Below are 14,734 nucleotides of genomic sequence, written 5' to 3' on the forward strand. Positions count from 1 at the left end.
AAGAGAGAAGTCTTTGAAATACTGGCAGGGGAAAAAGTGGCGCTACGTTTTCAATCAAGGGTTAGTCAACATACCTATCATGCCTAATAAATTCCACATCATGTCCTTGATGGCACTTCTTAATACAGTTTACGCATATGGCGTTGCGGTCTGTGGTGTTGCAAGTGTGACATCTAAAATGCAATGTTAACAACAATTTAAAACGGATCCATTTTTTAAACATGCAAACGTTAAGCTGTGGGAAAAGTAGATCCCATACTTGCTTACCTATAGAAATCATGCATGGGGTAGCTGGTGTAACTTGATATTTTATATAAACATTGGCCTCTACTGACAGCTTTTTCTATGGCATCTTGATTGTTCATTATTTTGTTATCTGCAATAAAACAGTGGTCAGATTTAACAGTTTACTGCGGCATAGTGAGCCATTCTATAGTTCATGAGCCATAGTTTGACTCTGAAAACCTCTGATCCAACAGCTGGATTTGATCTAAAATAAGATTACACAATCCCTTTAGGATTTGAGCTTACACACAATGAAGAGTTTAGCAGTACAGTCGTACCTCAGAAGTCGAACGGAATCCCATTCAGGAAGTCCGTTTGACTTCCAAAATGTTCGAAAACTAAATCACAGCTTCTGATTGGCTGCAGGAAGCTCCTGTGGCCAATCAGAATCTGCGGAAGCCCTGTCGAATGTTTGGGTTCCAAAAGAACGTTTGCAAACTGGAACAATCACTTCAGGGTTTGCGACATTTGGGAGCCAAAACATCCGTGTTCCAGGGTGTTCAGGATCCAGGGCACAACTGTACAAGTTTTAACACACTACTTACTCTTCACCAATATTGCTGCACCTGCTGTTCACACAAAACAAATACTAAGAGAAAATACACTGCCACTGCTAGGAAGTGTGTATGTCAGACACATTAATAGTTTTGCACGAAAGAGGTTTGTTTAAACTGAGCTACCAAAACGATCACAAATGGCTAATTTAGAAGCTGTCAAAGCAAGTTTCTAAATGTGAGGGTGCTTTGGGGGTTTCATTTTCATTGGGTATCCCTTATAAAGAGTTTCAGTAACTGTTTCAGTAACTTACAAATTACAAATGAGCATAATTCAACATACCTTTCATTGTCACATTGACTCCAGAGGCTAGAAATAAACCTCCAAACCGGTTATTGAAAATCTGATTGCCTTCTAAAGTTGCAGTTGCATGATTTGTTATTTCAATACCTTAAATTAGAGGGGGAAAGGTTAGTTTAGCAGAAAATTTGACGTATTTAGCTGTCGTAACAATTTTTTAACTCTTCTGGTACTATCCAAAGAGAAATAGTATACTAGTTAATTAGCAGAAACTGCACTCTTAAAAAAGTATTAAAATGCTATTTGCCTCAGTTACTTGCTACTTGAATGATTATAAACTTTGGAGTTTTCATCTAGAGCAGGCTGCATACTAGACGGGAAAACCACCACCTAGGAACGTCTCAGTCTTAGATGAAGCTTCAGTTTATTGGCCCTCAAATCAATTACCACAGACCCTGTATGAGCCCACACTCCACAGTTTCATGCAGATGTTTAATAGCATGGGGAACAGAATCAATTCCCATACTAGAGAATCAAGGGGCCGAACAATCTCCCTCGAGGACTACATTCTGGAACTGACTGTTCAAGTAGAATCAGAACCACTGCAATATGGTGCCCCCAATCCGCAACTCAGCCGATTATTCCAGGAGGATTCCAAATCTGATGGTATTGAAAGATGCCAAGATCATTGCATTCTCTGTCTCTCCCAACAGAAGGGTGACGACCAAGGCAGTTTCTGAGCCAAAAGTAGGCCTGAATCTTGATTGAACTGGACTCAAAAATGTTGACAACCACCCTCTCAAGGAGATATCTGCCGCTGACGCAAGTCAGGTTTCTTCAAGAATGGTCTTATCGCCACCTCTCAAAGCAAAGCATGAATTATTAGCCTGGCCCCACCCACTGTCTCCTCCTTGCCTGATTTTATAGGCTAACAGTAGCTGCACAAACTGACAAAGCACCCTGTACACGTTCTTGGGCCAAAGCAACTGAAACCTACCCAGCAACAGCCGAGAAGAAAAGTGTTCCTTACACCTCTGTAGCACTTGCTCCAAAGGGGGAGTCCAGATCGCAGCAGATCCAAGCAATTTTATGCTCCTAACACCTCGCTAGAGTCTGTAAGTATAGGCCCATGGCTATTTGGAAAAACTCCACTGAATGACAAACAGAGGAAGCAATGGAGGTGAAGTACGCTTTCTTCACACAGATCCGGCAGTGAACCCATGTTTGACTGCATTTGTTGGGGAGTTTTTCTCCCCCTGTGCTCATCGCCTCGCAAGCTTGCTTCATTGTTACAGCTCCAGGATACATCATGGAGCTGTTTGTATTGTGGCATGTTACTCCATGTTGTCTCTGCCTAGCAAAGACGCTTTTTTCTTTAAGATTTGACATGAGTGAGGAAGCAAAGATGCATTGTCAGCATGCTTACAGTGGCCAGTTATTCCTTGAATGGTTAAAATAATAATAAAATTATTACATCTGAAGGCAGCCCAGTATCAGGATGTTTTTAATGCTTGATGTTTTACTATGTTTTTATATATGCTGTAAACTCCCCAGAGTGGCTGTGGAAACCCAGCCAGGAGGGAGGGGTATAAAAAAATTATTATTATTATTATTATTATTATTATTATTATTATTATTATTATCATCATCATCATCATTATGCTGCTGCCACAGAGAGCTGGGCAAAGTGATGAATGGAAATGGGTCAAACAATAATTAACAAGTGTGCTTTGTAGAATAACACCTTGGGCAGCAGATACTACAGTCCTATGAGAAATTACAGGCTGCCTTGAAGTGATCACCAAAGTCAATCCTTCCTAAAAATTCTGCTTTTCTATGGCCCTTAACCACTGGTAAAAAATAAAGCCTATGCATTATTTACAAATGCTTGACATCACCTATGGTTTAAGGTGGGGGGAGGAAGCAATATGCTGAATGTATGAGAAGTTATAACTTTTAAAGAAAAATAGACACAAAACTTTACATTTTTATGAAAGTTTTGAAATATGAAGGAAGTTTCAAAATGATTTTAATAAAGTCTAAATCTCCAACAGTGAAAGAAGAGTTTCCTGTTAAATTACTAATTCAGCAATTCACTTCTGGCAAAATGTGGTCTCTCTTCCTCCTGTCCAAAATGTTGGCCATTTAAAACATGGGTGGCTTGGCTAACCAGTAGTTTTTAAGGGAGAAAAAAGAAAACCTCCGCTGATATTTTGGACAATACAAAAGTTCACTGGTGATTTTAAGACATTATGAAATATCAGAGTATTTGCAAATGACTGAAACACTCCTAGATCTGATGTCTTAACACTATTCTGAGATAAAGACAATATAAATCAAATACAAACCAGCAGCAAATCCATCAAATATTCTATTTTTTCTTAACACAGGATGACTATTTGTGCTGATAAGGACCCCAGCTTGTGCATTCCTAAAGATATCATTCTCTTCAAGGAGACCTAAGACAGAACAAAAATAATCAGTCTGAATTTTGTTTTGTTTACAAGCACAGAAAATAAATAAATACTGAGTACAGTAATTGTGCGGGGTGATGGTAGATACAGTGGTGCCCCGCAAGACGAATGCCTCGCTAAACGAAAAACCCGCAAGATGAAAGGGTTTTCCGATTTTTTAGCGGCTTCGCAAGACGAATTTCCCTATGGGCTTGCTTCGCAAGACGAAAGCCCATAGGGAAATCTCCGGGGACAGCGGGGAACCCTCCTCCCACCGCAAGCCCCGGGAACAGAGGAGAAGCTGCGTTCCTTCTCCTCTGTTCCCGGACCTGTCCTGAAGGCTTGCGGAGGGAGGAGGGCTTTCCTCCCCACCGCCAACATTCAGAATGCTGTTCTGAAGGCTGGCGGTGGGAAGAAAAGCTCTTCTCCCCCGCCAGCCTTCAGAAGAGTTCCCCGCAGGGCTCTCCAGGCTGCGGATAGCAGCCTGCTGCCCCTACCCGCAGCTTGGAGAGCCCTGCGGGGAAGTCCTCCAGGGCTCCCCAAGCTGCGAATGTCTGCCCCGCGCGAGGGGCGCTCTGCGTAAGAGCGCCCCTCACGAGGGGCAGCAGGCTGCTATCCGCAGCTTGGAGAGCCCTGCGGGGAAGTCCTGCAGGGCTCCCCAAGCTGCAGATGTCTGCAGGGTGCCCCTCGCATGGGGCAGCAGGCTGCTATCCGCAGCTTGGAGAGCCCTGCGGGGAAGTCCTGCAGGGCTCCCCAAGCTGCAGATTGTCTGCCCCGCGCAAGGGGCGCTCTGCTTCAGAGCGTCCCTCGCACCGGGCAGCAGGCTGCTATCCGCAGCCTAGGCAGCCCTGCAGGAACTCTTCTGAAGGCTGGCGGCGGGAGAAGGGCTTTTCTTCCCACCGCCAGCCTTCAGAAGGCTGTTCTGAAGGCTGGCGGTGGGGAGAAAAGTCCTCCCCCCCCCCCCGCCAGCCTTCAGAAGAGGTCCGGGGACAGACTGTCCCCGGACCTGGTCTGAAGGCGGTCTCCCTAGGAACGCATTAATTGATTTTCAATGCATTCCTATGGGAAACCGTGTTTCGCAAGACGAAAAACTCGCAAGAAGAAAAAACTTGTGGAACGAATTAATTTCGTCTTGCGAGGCACCACTGTATATTGCTTATTAACACTTGGAAGATAGACATATTCAAATACTAACATAAACTTTTTCTGCAGAAAGTGGGAATTAGCTGAACTCCAACAGCTATTTGAATTAGTAAAATGTAGCTTGGTTATCTGAACAGGAAGAAAGGGTTTTACATATTCTTCAACCACAATTTGGAACTCTCTCAGAAAAGGCCACAGTTTAGCTAGTGAAATTTTGATCCTGCAGTGCAGACATATTCTTGGTGGCTAAATAGAGAATTACAGCTCCTTTTTATATTATATATGACTAAACAGCTTCTCAAAGGATCAAAATATGGTCACAGTGACAGTTGATTAAAGAGAACAAACACTTCATTTTATTTTTAAAAGACATCACTCTGGCTAAAAATAAACATTATAAAAGTGAGTGGACTGGTACCTCTGCCCCCATTAAATATACAGATGCCTCCATCTCTTCCATCATGGATTTTGTTTCTTCTTAATGTGGGATTGCTGTCTGTCTTAATCCAAACTCCAGCCATTGCGTTATCAAAAATTTCATTGTCTTCTATAAAGCCGAGCCCTTTCAAACATAAAATAAAACATCAAGATTTTGCATTAGGGTGAAACAGCTTCATATTTTAAATTATAAGAATGAAGTAGAGGGGAAGCTTACCAGAATTATAAACAAGAATCCCACCATTCTGGCCTCCCCAAATTTTGTTGCGCCTAATTTTGGGGTTGCTTCCAGTTCTGTACATAAGCAAACAAAGAGGTTACTCAGAAACAGCTTATTATTTTGTACAGGTGACGTGAACTACATTTGATGATTTAAAATGCATTATCAGCATTGTACAATCAAGAAAGATTTAAGTACCTGCATGATAAGCCTAGAGTACGTCAGGCACTCATACATTTCTTCCTATATACCTTCCCCTCTCAGCATGTATAGAAAACAATCCCATAGACCACGAGATCCCTGTTTAGCTGAATGCAGAATCTCTCCTATGTTATGAACCAAATCCAGACTCACAAAGCAATGTTCTGGCAGATAAAGGTTCTGAAAGTATGTACATGGCTGCACCAGATATTCTCTTCTTTTTATTTTATTTTTTAAATACTGAAGGGGGAGCTTAAATTCTTAATTAAGGTGCAATTCTTTTGGCTAGCATTCCCACACCCTTATAATATTACCCACTCCTTTTCAATATTACTGGAAATAATTGTGAACACCCTCACCCCCACCCTTTTAGTCTCAGCCCTCGTGTACCTATCACCTGAACACATCTAGTATATCTTTATACTGTAGTATAAAGAACAATGGATATAATGGGGCTTATATGTCTACAATTAATTTTTTATGGCACCTCTCATGTTCTAAAGTGACTCTATACCACACCCTGGAAAGTTGAGAAACTGAAGAGTATTTTTAGCCATGGAAAAAATCTTTCAAGTATGAGTGCTTTATGGTGAAAGTTAAGAAACTGCTTGTGTGCATGAAAGGACTTTGCCATTCTTTTTCATCAGCCTGCAACTCTTCACTGTGTTTAAAAGGGAAGGGAAAATATAATTCATATGGCACACTTGGTGAACTAAGTGTGTTTTAATTTTTTGATGAAAACCAAGAACTCTGTAAAATGAACTCCTATTTTGCAGATAGAAAAATGAAGATAAAAGACAGGGACTTACTTTGAGCTCATCCAATAAAGCTTTGACAAATGTTAGATCAGAACAGGGGTTGCTAACCTCCTTGGCTTGGGGTTGAACTCACTCATGGCCAGCTCTCTAGGTGTGACCACCCAACATTCATACTCTCTTATATGCCCAGAGGTAGCTTAATTATCACACCATCCCTTCTCCTCAAATGATTATTCTGATGACCAGGAACGGTGTGATTTGTATCCTCGCCAGGGCACTGGATTCTATCCACTCCAGTGCTGGCATCTTAGGAGTTCAGAGGAAATTGCTTTTCCACTCCTGGAACAGAATCTGTCTCCCAGGCCAAATACAAAACTAGTCATTGAAAGACATGGGTCTGACACTTCCAACAATTTCAAGCCCAAGATAAGAGCTACTACCACATAATAATCTTGCCAGTGGACAGGAAAGGAAAACAGCCAAATCTAAAGTAACATATGTAGTGCAATTGTTAAGATGGTGAGAAAAGTTGACAATTCACTGACTGCTTTATATATTAAAAACATTTTGAAGCAAAACAAATGAAGATATACTTTACCTGATTTGAACCCCTGAGTACATATGGTTATAGATATCATTGTCCTCCAGCACTCCATGTCCATTGTCATAGAAATAAACACCAACCTGGAGCATTAAAGAGACATTGGGAAATGGTAAATTAATTTTTATATCATGGCAATTTAAAGCCATGATTTAAACCGGGAAGAAAAGAGGTTGATTAAATCAAGTATCTCACTAATACTACTTCATGTATTTCCTGAACAATAGTGTAAATCTGACTACTAGTAAAACAGGTAAAATAGTTTTATTTACACTTTTATTTTTATAACCAAGCCTCACATTTTTGTTACTCTGTATACATTTTGCATGCTTTCCCTTTTTTTAACCTGTAGAGAGATTGTACTTAAAATATTCCTATACAGGGTCTTTCATAATTATGACCAGCATCCCATACACAAGACTTAGTAAAGTTAAATATGGGAATAAAGGAACCAACACACTGGGGATTTTCTTTTCTTTTCTCGTTCCCAGTGTTGCTCCTTTCTGCTTATTGAGCAAACAAGAACAGTTTATTTTCATCAGGTAAAAATGAAATGCCTGTGTTTGGGAGGCATAGTGTAAATATTCATATCTGAGAAATGATCAAACTGGTTTTTCAATTAGAAAGAAAAGCCTCATTCAACATGAATCTAATACAGACACCAATTCAGTTTAGATTGTGATTAACTGTAGAGCTAACATGCTTACATCCACATTACTTAACAGTGGCTTAAGGGAATACTGGGTTGTATTGTTTTATCTATTCATATACTGCTGAATGCCAAAATGGTTTCTAAACCGTTTACAAAACAAAAATAACCTACTGTACAACACTGCTAAAATACAGAATGGAAAATACACCACATTTAAAATACACAAACAATGCCATTAAACAAAATAAATGTCCATGATTGAAATATGCAATGAAACAATCCCAAACAGCTGCATCTTCCGGAGCCAGAATGCCAACACAGATGGGGCCGACCACATTTCAGCAGAGTGTGCATTCCATAACACTGCGGCCACCTGTGAAATAGCCCCCTCTGCGTCACCACAAGCCAATCACCAGGGTTCGTTGAGAATAGGAGGATTCCACACCTGTTTAATTTAATGCCCTTTCTGGGCAATGGGGGGGGGGGGGGGAGCTAGTCTTTCTGGGTGACCTGGTCCAGAGTCTTTAAAGGTTTTATATCTAAGTAACAAGAGCTTAAAACTTGTTCAGTGGCTAATAGGCAGACAGGGCAAAGTCCCTTAGCACTGGCATGGTATGTGCCTGGTAAGCAGCCCCACTCACCAGGTGGGCTGCAGCATCCTGCATCAGCTGCAGCCTCCACACCAGTTGTAAGAGAAGCTCCACACAGGGCATGACAGGAGTATAAATGTTAGGCTACCAGTGCATTAGTCACAGAGGCCAAGCTATCTATGTCTAGGAAAGGGCACAGTTGACATACCAACCAAGGCTGGTGATAGGTGCTCTTCACAATGGAGACTGATGCAGATGGTTCCAAGAGGCCTTCTAAACAATGTGCCTGTTCTTTCAGAGGCACATATATCTAGAGCAGGTTAAGCCCCAATACTTGGACCTGGGAACCACTTGCCCACAGTGTCTCTGTCTAATATACAATTAAGTCAAACTCGAGACAAAAGTCCACCAAAACAAATCGACTTGACTAACTCAAGAACATTTATTTCAATGGGTCTACTCTAAGTAGGACTTAAGTGGATGCAACCGATAGTATTTTCACTTTTTAAGAAACCATGCAATTTGGAATGCAAAAAATCCAAATGTTATTTCTTTAAATTTCACATTTTTTAAAAACCCAGCCATACGGTAAAGAGTTTGAAATCAGTATTACTGCCAACCACATAGTAAGGTGGGACGTACCTGTTTACCACTATGTATTCTATTTCTTCTCAGCACTGGCGTGCTTCCTGTTGTCACCCAGACTCCAGCCAAGGTATTACTGTAAACCTCGTTTTCTTCAATCACACCTTGGCCTTTTTCATGCTGAAAGCAAAACAAAAACTGGTAAACAAAAGCAAGACCTGCAAAAAAGAGGGTTTATTTTTAAACGTTCCTACTTCCTTTTGTTAGCTGCAGCCCTGTTACTTCAACTCTCTTTGTAGCCAGCTAATTTTTCTTTTCCAACTGTAACTCACCATTTGGTGGTTACTGAGCATGCTGAGTCCTCACTGGAGTGTTTGGGGATCACCCAGTAATTTTTTAAAAAGTCATGTTTGTTATTTTACTTTTGCAGCCCTCAAAGTTATACCAAGCATGCAGATATTTCCCACTAGTTCCTTAACGACATGTTTTTGCCTACAATCTCAGCAGCACTCTACATCTTAGTTCACTATTAGAAAGAGTGAATCTGCTTCAATGCTTTAATTTATCAAGATCACAGTTAGCCAATGTTGGGAAATATGAATGTAAGAGCCACCCTGCTGGATCAGACCGAAAGCCCATCTGGCCCAGGATCCTGTTCTCATAGAAGCCATAGCCAGATGCTAGGTGAAGCTTGCAAGCAGGTCCCATGTGAAACACTCTCTCCTTATCAGCACCTCCCAGCAACTGATATAGAGGCATATTGCCTCTGACAGTGGAGGTAGAATATAGCTTTACCCTCCATGAATTTTTAAAACCCTCTTTTAAATGCTTTCATATTTTCATATCTTTCATAAGAAAGAAAAGTGCATTATCAACAATCTAACTTGTGCAGGTTGACAATCAGGCCCTAACCTAAATCTGTGGCCTAATTATGACTTCTTCATTTTGGTGAGACTTAAAGTGTCCCAGTAACACAAGACAAGTTTTCAAACGTTTAGGGGTTAAAGATGCCAAACTGCCAACACTTTCAAGCAAACATTTTTTAAAAACCCTTCCAGATTAATATGTTTAACAAGCTTTGCCTTCCAGGTTCTTTCCCCAACCGCACGTTTACATTCCACATTTTGAATGCCTGAAAAGGGCTCTAGCAAAAATATTTCTGAGTTCACATCAAAACAACACAGAGATGCTCACCACATAAATACCGCCATGTTGGCCATCGTGAATCTTGTTGTGTCGAACAATGGGACAGCTGTTAGTCCGAATCTGTATCCCTGCTAATGCATTTCCTGTTAAAAGAGGTTAAGTATGAAGAAAAATGCAGCCCAAGGACACAAGGAGTATCAAATGCAGCAAAGCAAATATTCATTTTTTTACCATATATGTCATTTCCTTCAATAAGGCCTCTTCCATCACCAAATATGTAGACTCCACCTTGATTCCCATTGAAAATTGCATTACCCCTAAGGTGAAAAAGCCAGAGAAAACAGAAGTTGTCAAGCACCACATAATCTAAATGTACATAGGCTGTACAGTATACACAGAACTGTGGCTTCTAAATGGAAGACTAATTAATTTTTATTACACATAACACTGCTCTTCACTCTAACAGCTTAGAATGGTTTCTATGACGTTCCCAGGTAGTCCCCCCATCTAGAAAGCTTACGGGGCTGGACTTGCACGATGGCTTAGAAATCAGATGATCCTCAAATATCAGTGGCAATGCACACGACAATGCCATCCATGTTTCCTTTGATGAGCCTCTGATATTTCCTCTGAATGCAGTACTTGCATTTGGTGCCTTCTAAATTTGATTCCAAATGCTGGACCTACTGGAATAGGGTCAGAGCTCTCAAGTGGAGCCAATCCCCAGCAAAAAATAAGACTTGAATTCCTCTTATGGCTGGAATCTTTAGTAGCCACAGCTTGAATTCAAGCTGGGGCTACAGAAGAAGAAATGAAGAATCCAGAGAGCACTTAAAGAGTGCACTGCTGATTCTTCAATTGAAGTTGAATTACCTGATGTCATATGATACCAGGTGACTGACAGGTGGTGACGCTACCCATTTGTCAAAAATGGCCCACAGAGGGTGGGCCAGTCCCCACTTCTGTCCAAGGGCTTGAGAATCTAGGCCAAAATAAAGACAGGTACCTTATTGTTGGGTCACTGTTTGAAGTAATCCATACACCTGCAAAATTGTTTGCATAGATCTTATTTTCTATAAATTGTCCTCTTCCTTTTTCATGAACATAGATTCCTCCAGTTTGACCATGGTGGATTTCACAACGAACTACTGTAGGGTTGGCATAAGCTTTCACTTCAAAACCTGCTATTCTATTTCTATGTATGTTGCAGCTTTCAAAATAACCCTGAAAACAAGGAAGAAAATGGGGAGTGGTAAGGAAATATAATTGGGTGGGTGTCTTTCCCCCCCTCCCAGCTACCTGACATCATAATAAAGATGGTACTGAGCAAAAATACATTTAGACTGTTTTATTATTTCTTTAAAACTGCAAGTGCTCATATTGGCTTACAGAGTAATTTTTAAGAGACAGGACCACATGCTCCATTTGAACAATTGTAAAAGCACTTCAAGTATTGCACTAGAAAACAGGCCCATTTCTTTGGTTGCAGAGTTGGACATAACACTAGCACGTTGTTTTAAGTGTAACATAACCACAAACTATGATTTAGCACAGACTTTTCCAACCTCATGTCCCCAGTTGTTGTTTTTTGTATTACCCATCATGCCTGATCGTTGGCCATGTTAGCTGCAAACGGTGTGAGTTATATGGCTCACATGCTACCCCATCTGTAACAACTATGGGATAAGAAGGCTTTAGACTGAAGTTGTGTGCTTTTCAAACCCTAAAGGTAAAGGTACCCCTGCCTGTACGGGCCAGTCTTGACAGACTCTAGGGTTGTGCGCTCATCTCACTCTAGAGGCCGGGAGCCAGCGATGTCCGCAGACACTTCCGGGTCACGTGGCCAGCATGACGAAGCTGCTCTGGCGAACCGGCACCAGAGGAGCACACGGAAACGCCATTTACCTTCCCACTATAAAGTGGTACCTATTTATCTACTTGCACTTAAGGGTGCTTTCGAACTGCTAGGTGGGCAGGAGCTGGGACCGAACGACGGGAGCTCACCCCGCCACGGGGATTCGAACCGCCCACCATGCGATCGGCAAGTCCTAGGCGCTGAGGTTTTACCTACAGCGCCACCCGCGACCCTACTTTCAAACCCTACACTGTGGTTAATCTTCCCTATAGTTAATAAAAGCAAGCCAATTTAATGAGCTGTGGCTTTATTTTGCCTTATTTCTACTAGCCATAGATTAACCAGAGAATCATAGAATTGTAGTTGGAAGGAGGATCATCTGAGGATCATCTAGTCCAACCCCCTGCAATGCAGGAATATGCAGCTGCCCCATACGAGGATCAAACCTGCAGCCTTGGCGTTATTAGCATCACGCTCTAACCAGCTGAGCTATCCAGGTGTCTCTGGTCTTAGACCACACAGCAATAGGAGGTTAATCTAAAATGGAAGGGAAAGCTTTTGAATTATTGTGGTTGGTTTGAAGCAGGAGGGGACATAAGACTCACCAAGGCTCATCCTCATAATCCGAAACTATGGCTGAGTGTTAAATCTGAACCAACCTAAAGTCTTGTAGAATTGTCAGTGCCAAGGCCACAGTCTCACATTAAAGTTCAATGTTACAAAGTCAACACCTGGTGCTTTTGCCACATTGATGCCTCATGGCAAACATCTTCTTTCATATGGGGCAATTGCCATTGTACACAGATCCGAGGCGGAGGTTTCTAAAACCCGTTTGTACAGGAAAGTGGCTGCTGAGTAACAACAATGCTGTAGTGACACATAAGAGGTCTTTTTGACTCTGGTGACAAAAAAGGAGCTGTAAATTGTAAGGAGAATTCAGAGGACTAAATTGAAACTCAGTTGGTGTAGCCGTGGTGGTTCCTCTGTTATCGCCTCTCTCATAATTTCTAGTTACTATTTTTATTTGAAGTTGTTTGTGTTATATTTTATACTGTTTGTGATTGTATGGATTTGTCATGGCCTTTGGCTAGTAAAATAAACTTTAACAAAACTAAAACAAATAATAATATGTCAAGTATATCCTGCAAATGTAAATCAGCCCTAACAAGTACTAACGCAAACACTGGAAAACAATAATTTCAGAACAAAGCAGCAGGTGAAGGGCAAGCTGAAAATAAAACATCAAGAATCTCTGCGTAATTGGAATTTTTTTCCCAATTTTTGAAATATGTTGTGCAAAGGAGCTGAATGCAATGCACCAACCAAAGATTGAGGGAGGTCTCCAAAGAAAAATGATCTTGTGATCATCATTGTTGAAGATGTATGAAGAGACAAGTGATGGATAGAAGACACTTTTCCATATCAATCCTACACCTAACCTCCAAATCCAATTATAAAACCTAGCCTGCGGGGCAGGAGGTGGCATGAATGTCAGAATTTCAGTGGCCTGCTTTCGAGGAGGTATTGTCTTTCTGGTTTAGGAACACAGTACCAATTTTTTGGTACCTAGTGTGCCAAGCGGCTGACATACACGAAGCAGCTGAAACACCCATTCTAAATCCTGGTTTAAAAAGTAATGGTAGCCAGCACTTGTGAAGATGTAGCACTTTGCCAAAGATTATGCTAGTAAGGCAATGGAGGTAGGCATTCACATGGATGAGGGAACCTGCTACACATTCCCAGTCTTCTAAGCAGGCATTACTTCTGCTCTGGGTCTCAATAGTCTCCAATGTACATTATTTACTTGAGGACCATGCAAAAGAGAAACCATCAACACTGGAAACAGGTGGACAAAAACAAGCTGCTTTAACACTCACAAAAACTCACTTTCCCCACAGAAATATGCACACCCCACAAGCTCCCCTCAAAAGGAAAAGTATACATTACCATGCCGTGGTCAAATGTGAAAACACCAACATCGCGCCCATGGTGAATATGATTCCTTCTAATAATAGGGTTTCCGTGGTTTTTGACCCAAATCCCAGCTAATGCATTATTGGAGATCTCATTGTCCTCATATATTCCCTAAAATATCAGAAAATAGTGTGAATTGAAGATGGATCAGGCAATTTTATTTTTGCAAGGTGGAAAAAAATGGGGGGGGGATGGGAAAGGGTGTTCACCTGTGCGTGATCTGTAATGTAGAGACCAACATTTTCACAATCACTGATGTTGCAATGCTTGATAGTGGGACAAGCTCCTTGACCACTAACACAGACTGCAGAACCAACTGAAGAGGAAACAACATTTACATTTTAAAACTGGAATTAGATCTGCCTTCATAAGAGACCTACCACTTGCATCATCCATTAAAAAATAATAAAAGAAAATGAAGTAACTTGGAAACACTGAATGAACTTGGCTAGGTTCTTGCCAATTATCTTGGCTTAAGCTTTCAGGATAAACTAGATAGTAGGGGCATGAAATGGCTTCAGATGAATCTTGAGCCAAAGCAGAGGGCTTAGGATGGGTTGTGTGGCCAGTGCATGTCCTTGGCCAAGCCAGCTAATTCATTACCTCACTTGCTCACAGCTACACCATGTGAACAGACCCACAGAGAAACAAGGAGTTGGGGAGCGGGGGCTGAGTTTGCACCATCCTGGTCCTTGCCTGATTTGCTCTTCAAGTGTGTGTGTGTGTGTGTGTGTGTGTGTGTGCGCGCTCGCGCGTTACAACAGCTGTTTGACCCGTGTATCATCTAGCTGCAGGTAGGAGTGTTTGTGTGGATGCAGGTGTGGTCTAGGGCCTGTTAGTGGAAGAACAGGGGGAGAGGCAGAAGGAGGAGAGTAGCTAGGAGATTTAACATCTACTTCTGATGGTGTGGGACATGTGTAGTACTGGGTCTTAGTTTACTATTCTGTGGTCCAATCCCCTAGCTGCATATTGGGTGAATGGTGGTGGGTTAATGATTCTGGGAGGGCAGGTAGAAGGGTGTGGTCAAGATGCCTCCCA

At 41.7% G+C, this 14,734-nt stretch overlaps 1 protein-coding gene across 5 annotated transcripts in view; it reads right to left on the bottom strand.

Annotated features, from left to right (window-relative positions):
* Nucleotides 1–14,734, bottom strand: part of FBXO11 (F-box protein 11) — a 69,864-nt gene that overhangs the window by 1,328 nt on the left and 53,802 nt on the right. For all 5 annotated transcript variants that reach the window (XM_083733225.1, XM_083733226.1, XM_083733229.1 and 2 more), the window contains exons 10-22: nucleotides 13,906–14,012; nucleotides 13,670–13,807; nucleotides 10,874–11,091; nucleotides 10,099–10,184; nucleotides 9,916–10,010; nucleotides 8,779–8,901; nucleotides 6,892–6,977; nucleotides 5,332–5,408; nucleotides 5,095–5,238; nucleotides 3,429–3,539; nucleotides 1,123–1,230; nucleotides 268–376; nucleotides 75–173 (exon numbers count right to left, since the gene is read on the bottom strand). In XM_083733225.1, the coding sequence (XP_083589351.1) occupies nucleotides 75–173; nucleotides 268–376; nucleotides 1,123–1,230; nucleotides 3,429–3,539; nucleotides 5,095–5,238; nucleotides 5,332–5,408; nucleotides 6,892–6,977; nucleotides 8,779–8,901; nucleotides 9,916–10,010; nucleotides 10,099–10,184; nucleotides 10,874–11,091; nucleotides 13,670–13,807; nucleotides 13,906–14,012 (1,501 nt within the window). The remainder of the gene's footprint in view (nucleotides 1–74; nucleotides 174–267; nucleotides 377–1,122; nucleotides 1,231–3,428; nucleotides 3,540–5,094; nucleotides 5,239–5,331; nucleotides 5,409–6,891; nucleotides 6,978–8,778; nucleotides 8,902–9,915; nucleotides 10,011–10,098; nucleotides 10,185–10,873; nucleotides 11,092–13,669; nucleotides 13,808–13,905; nucleotides 14,013–14,734) is intronic.

This window comes from Podarcis gaigeae (assembly GCF_964106915.1).
Source record: "Podarcis gaigeae genome assembly, chromosome: 3".
Lineage (NCBI taxonomy): Eukaryota > Metazoa > Chordata > Lepidosauria > Squamata > Lacertidae > Podarcis > Podarcis gaigeae.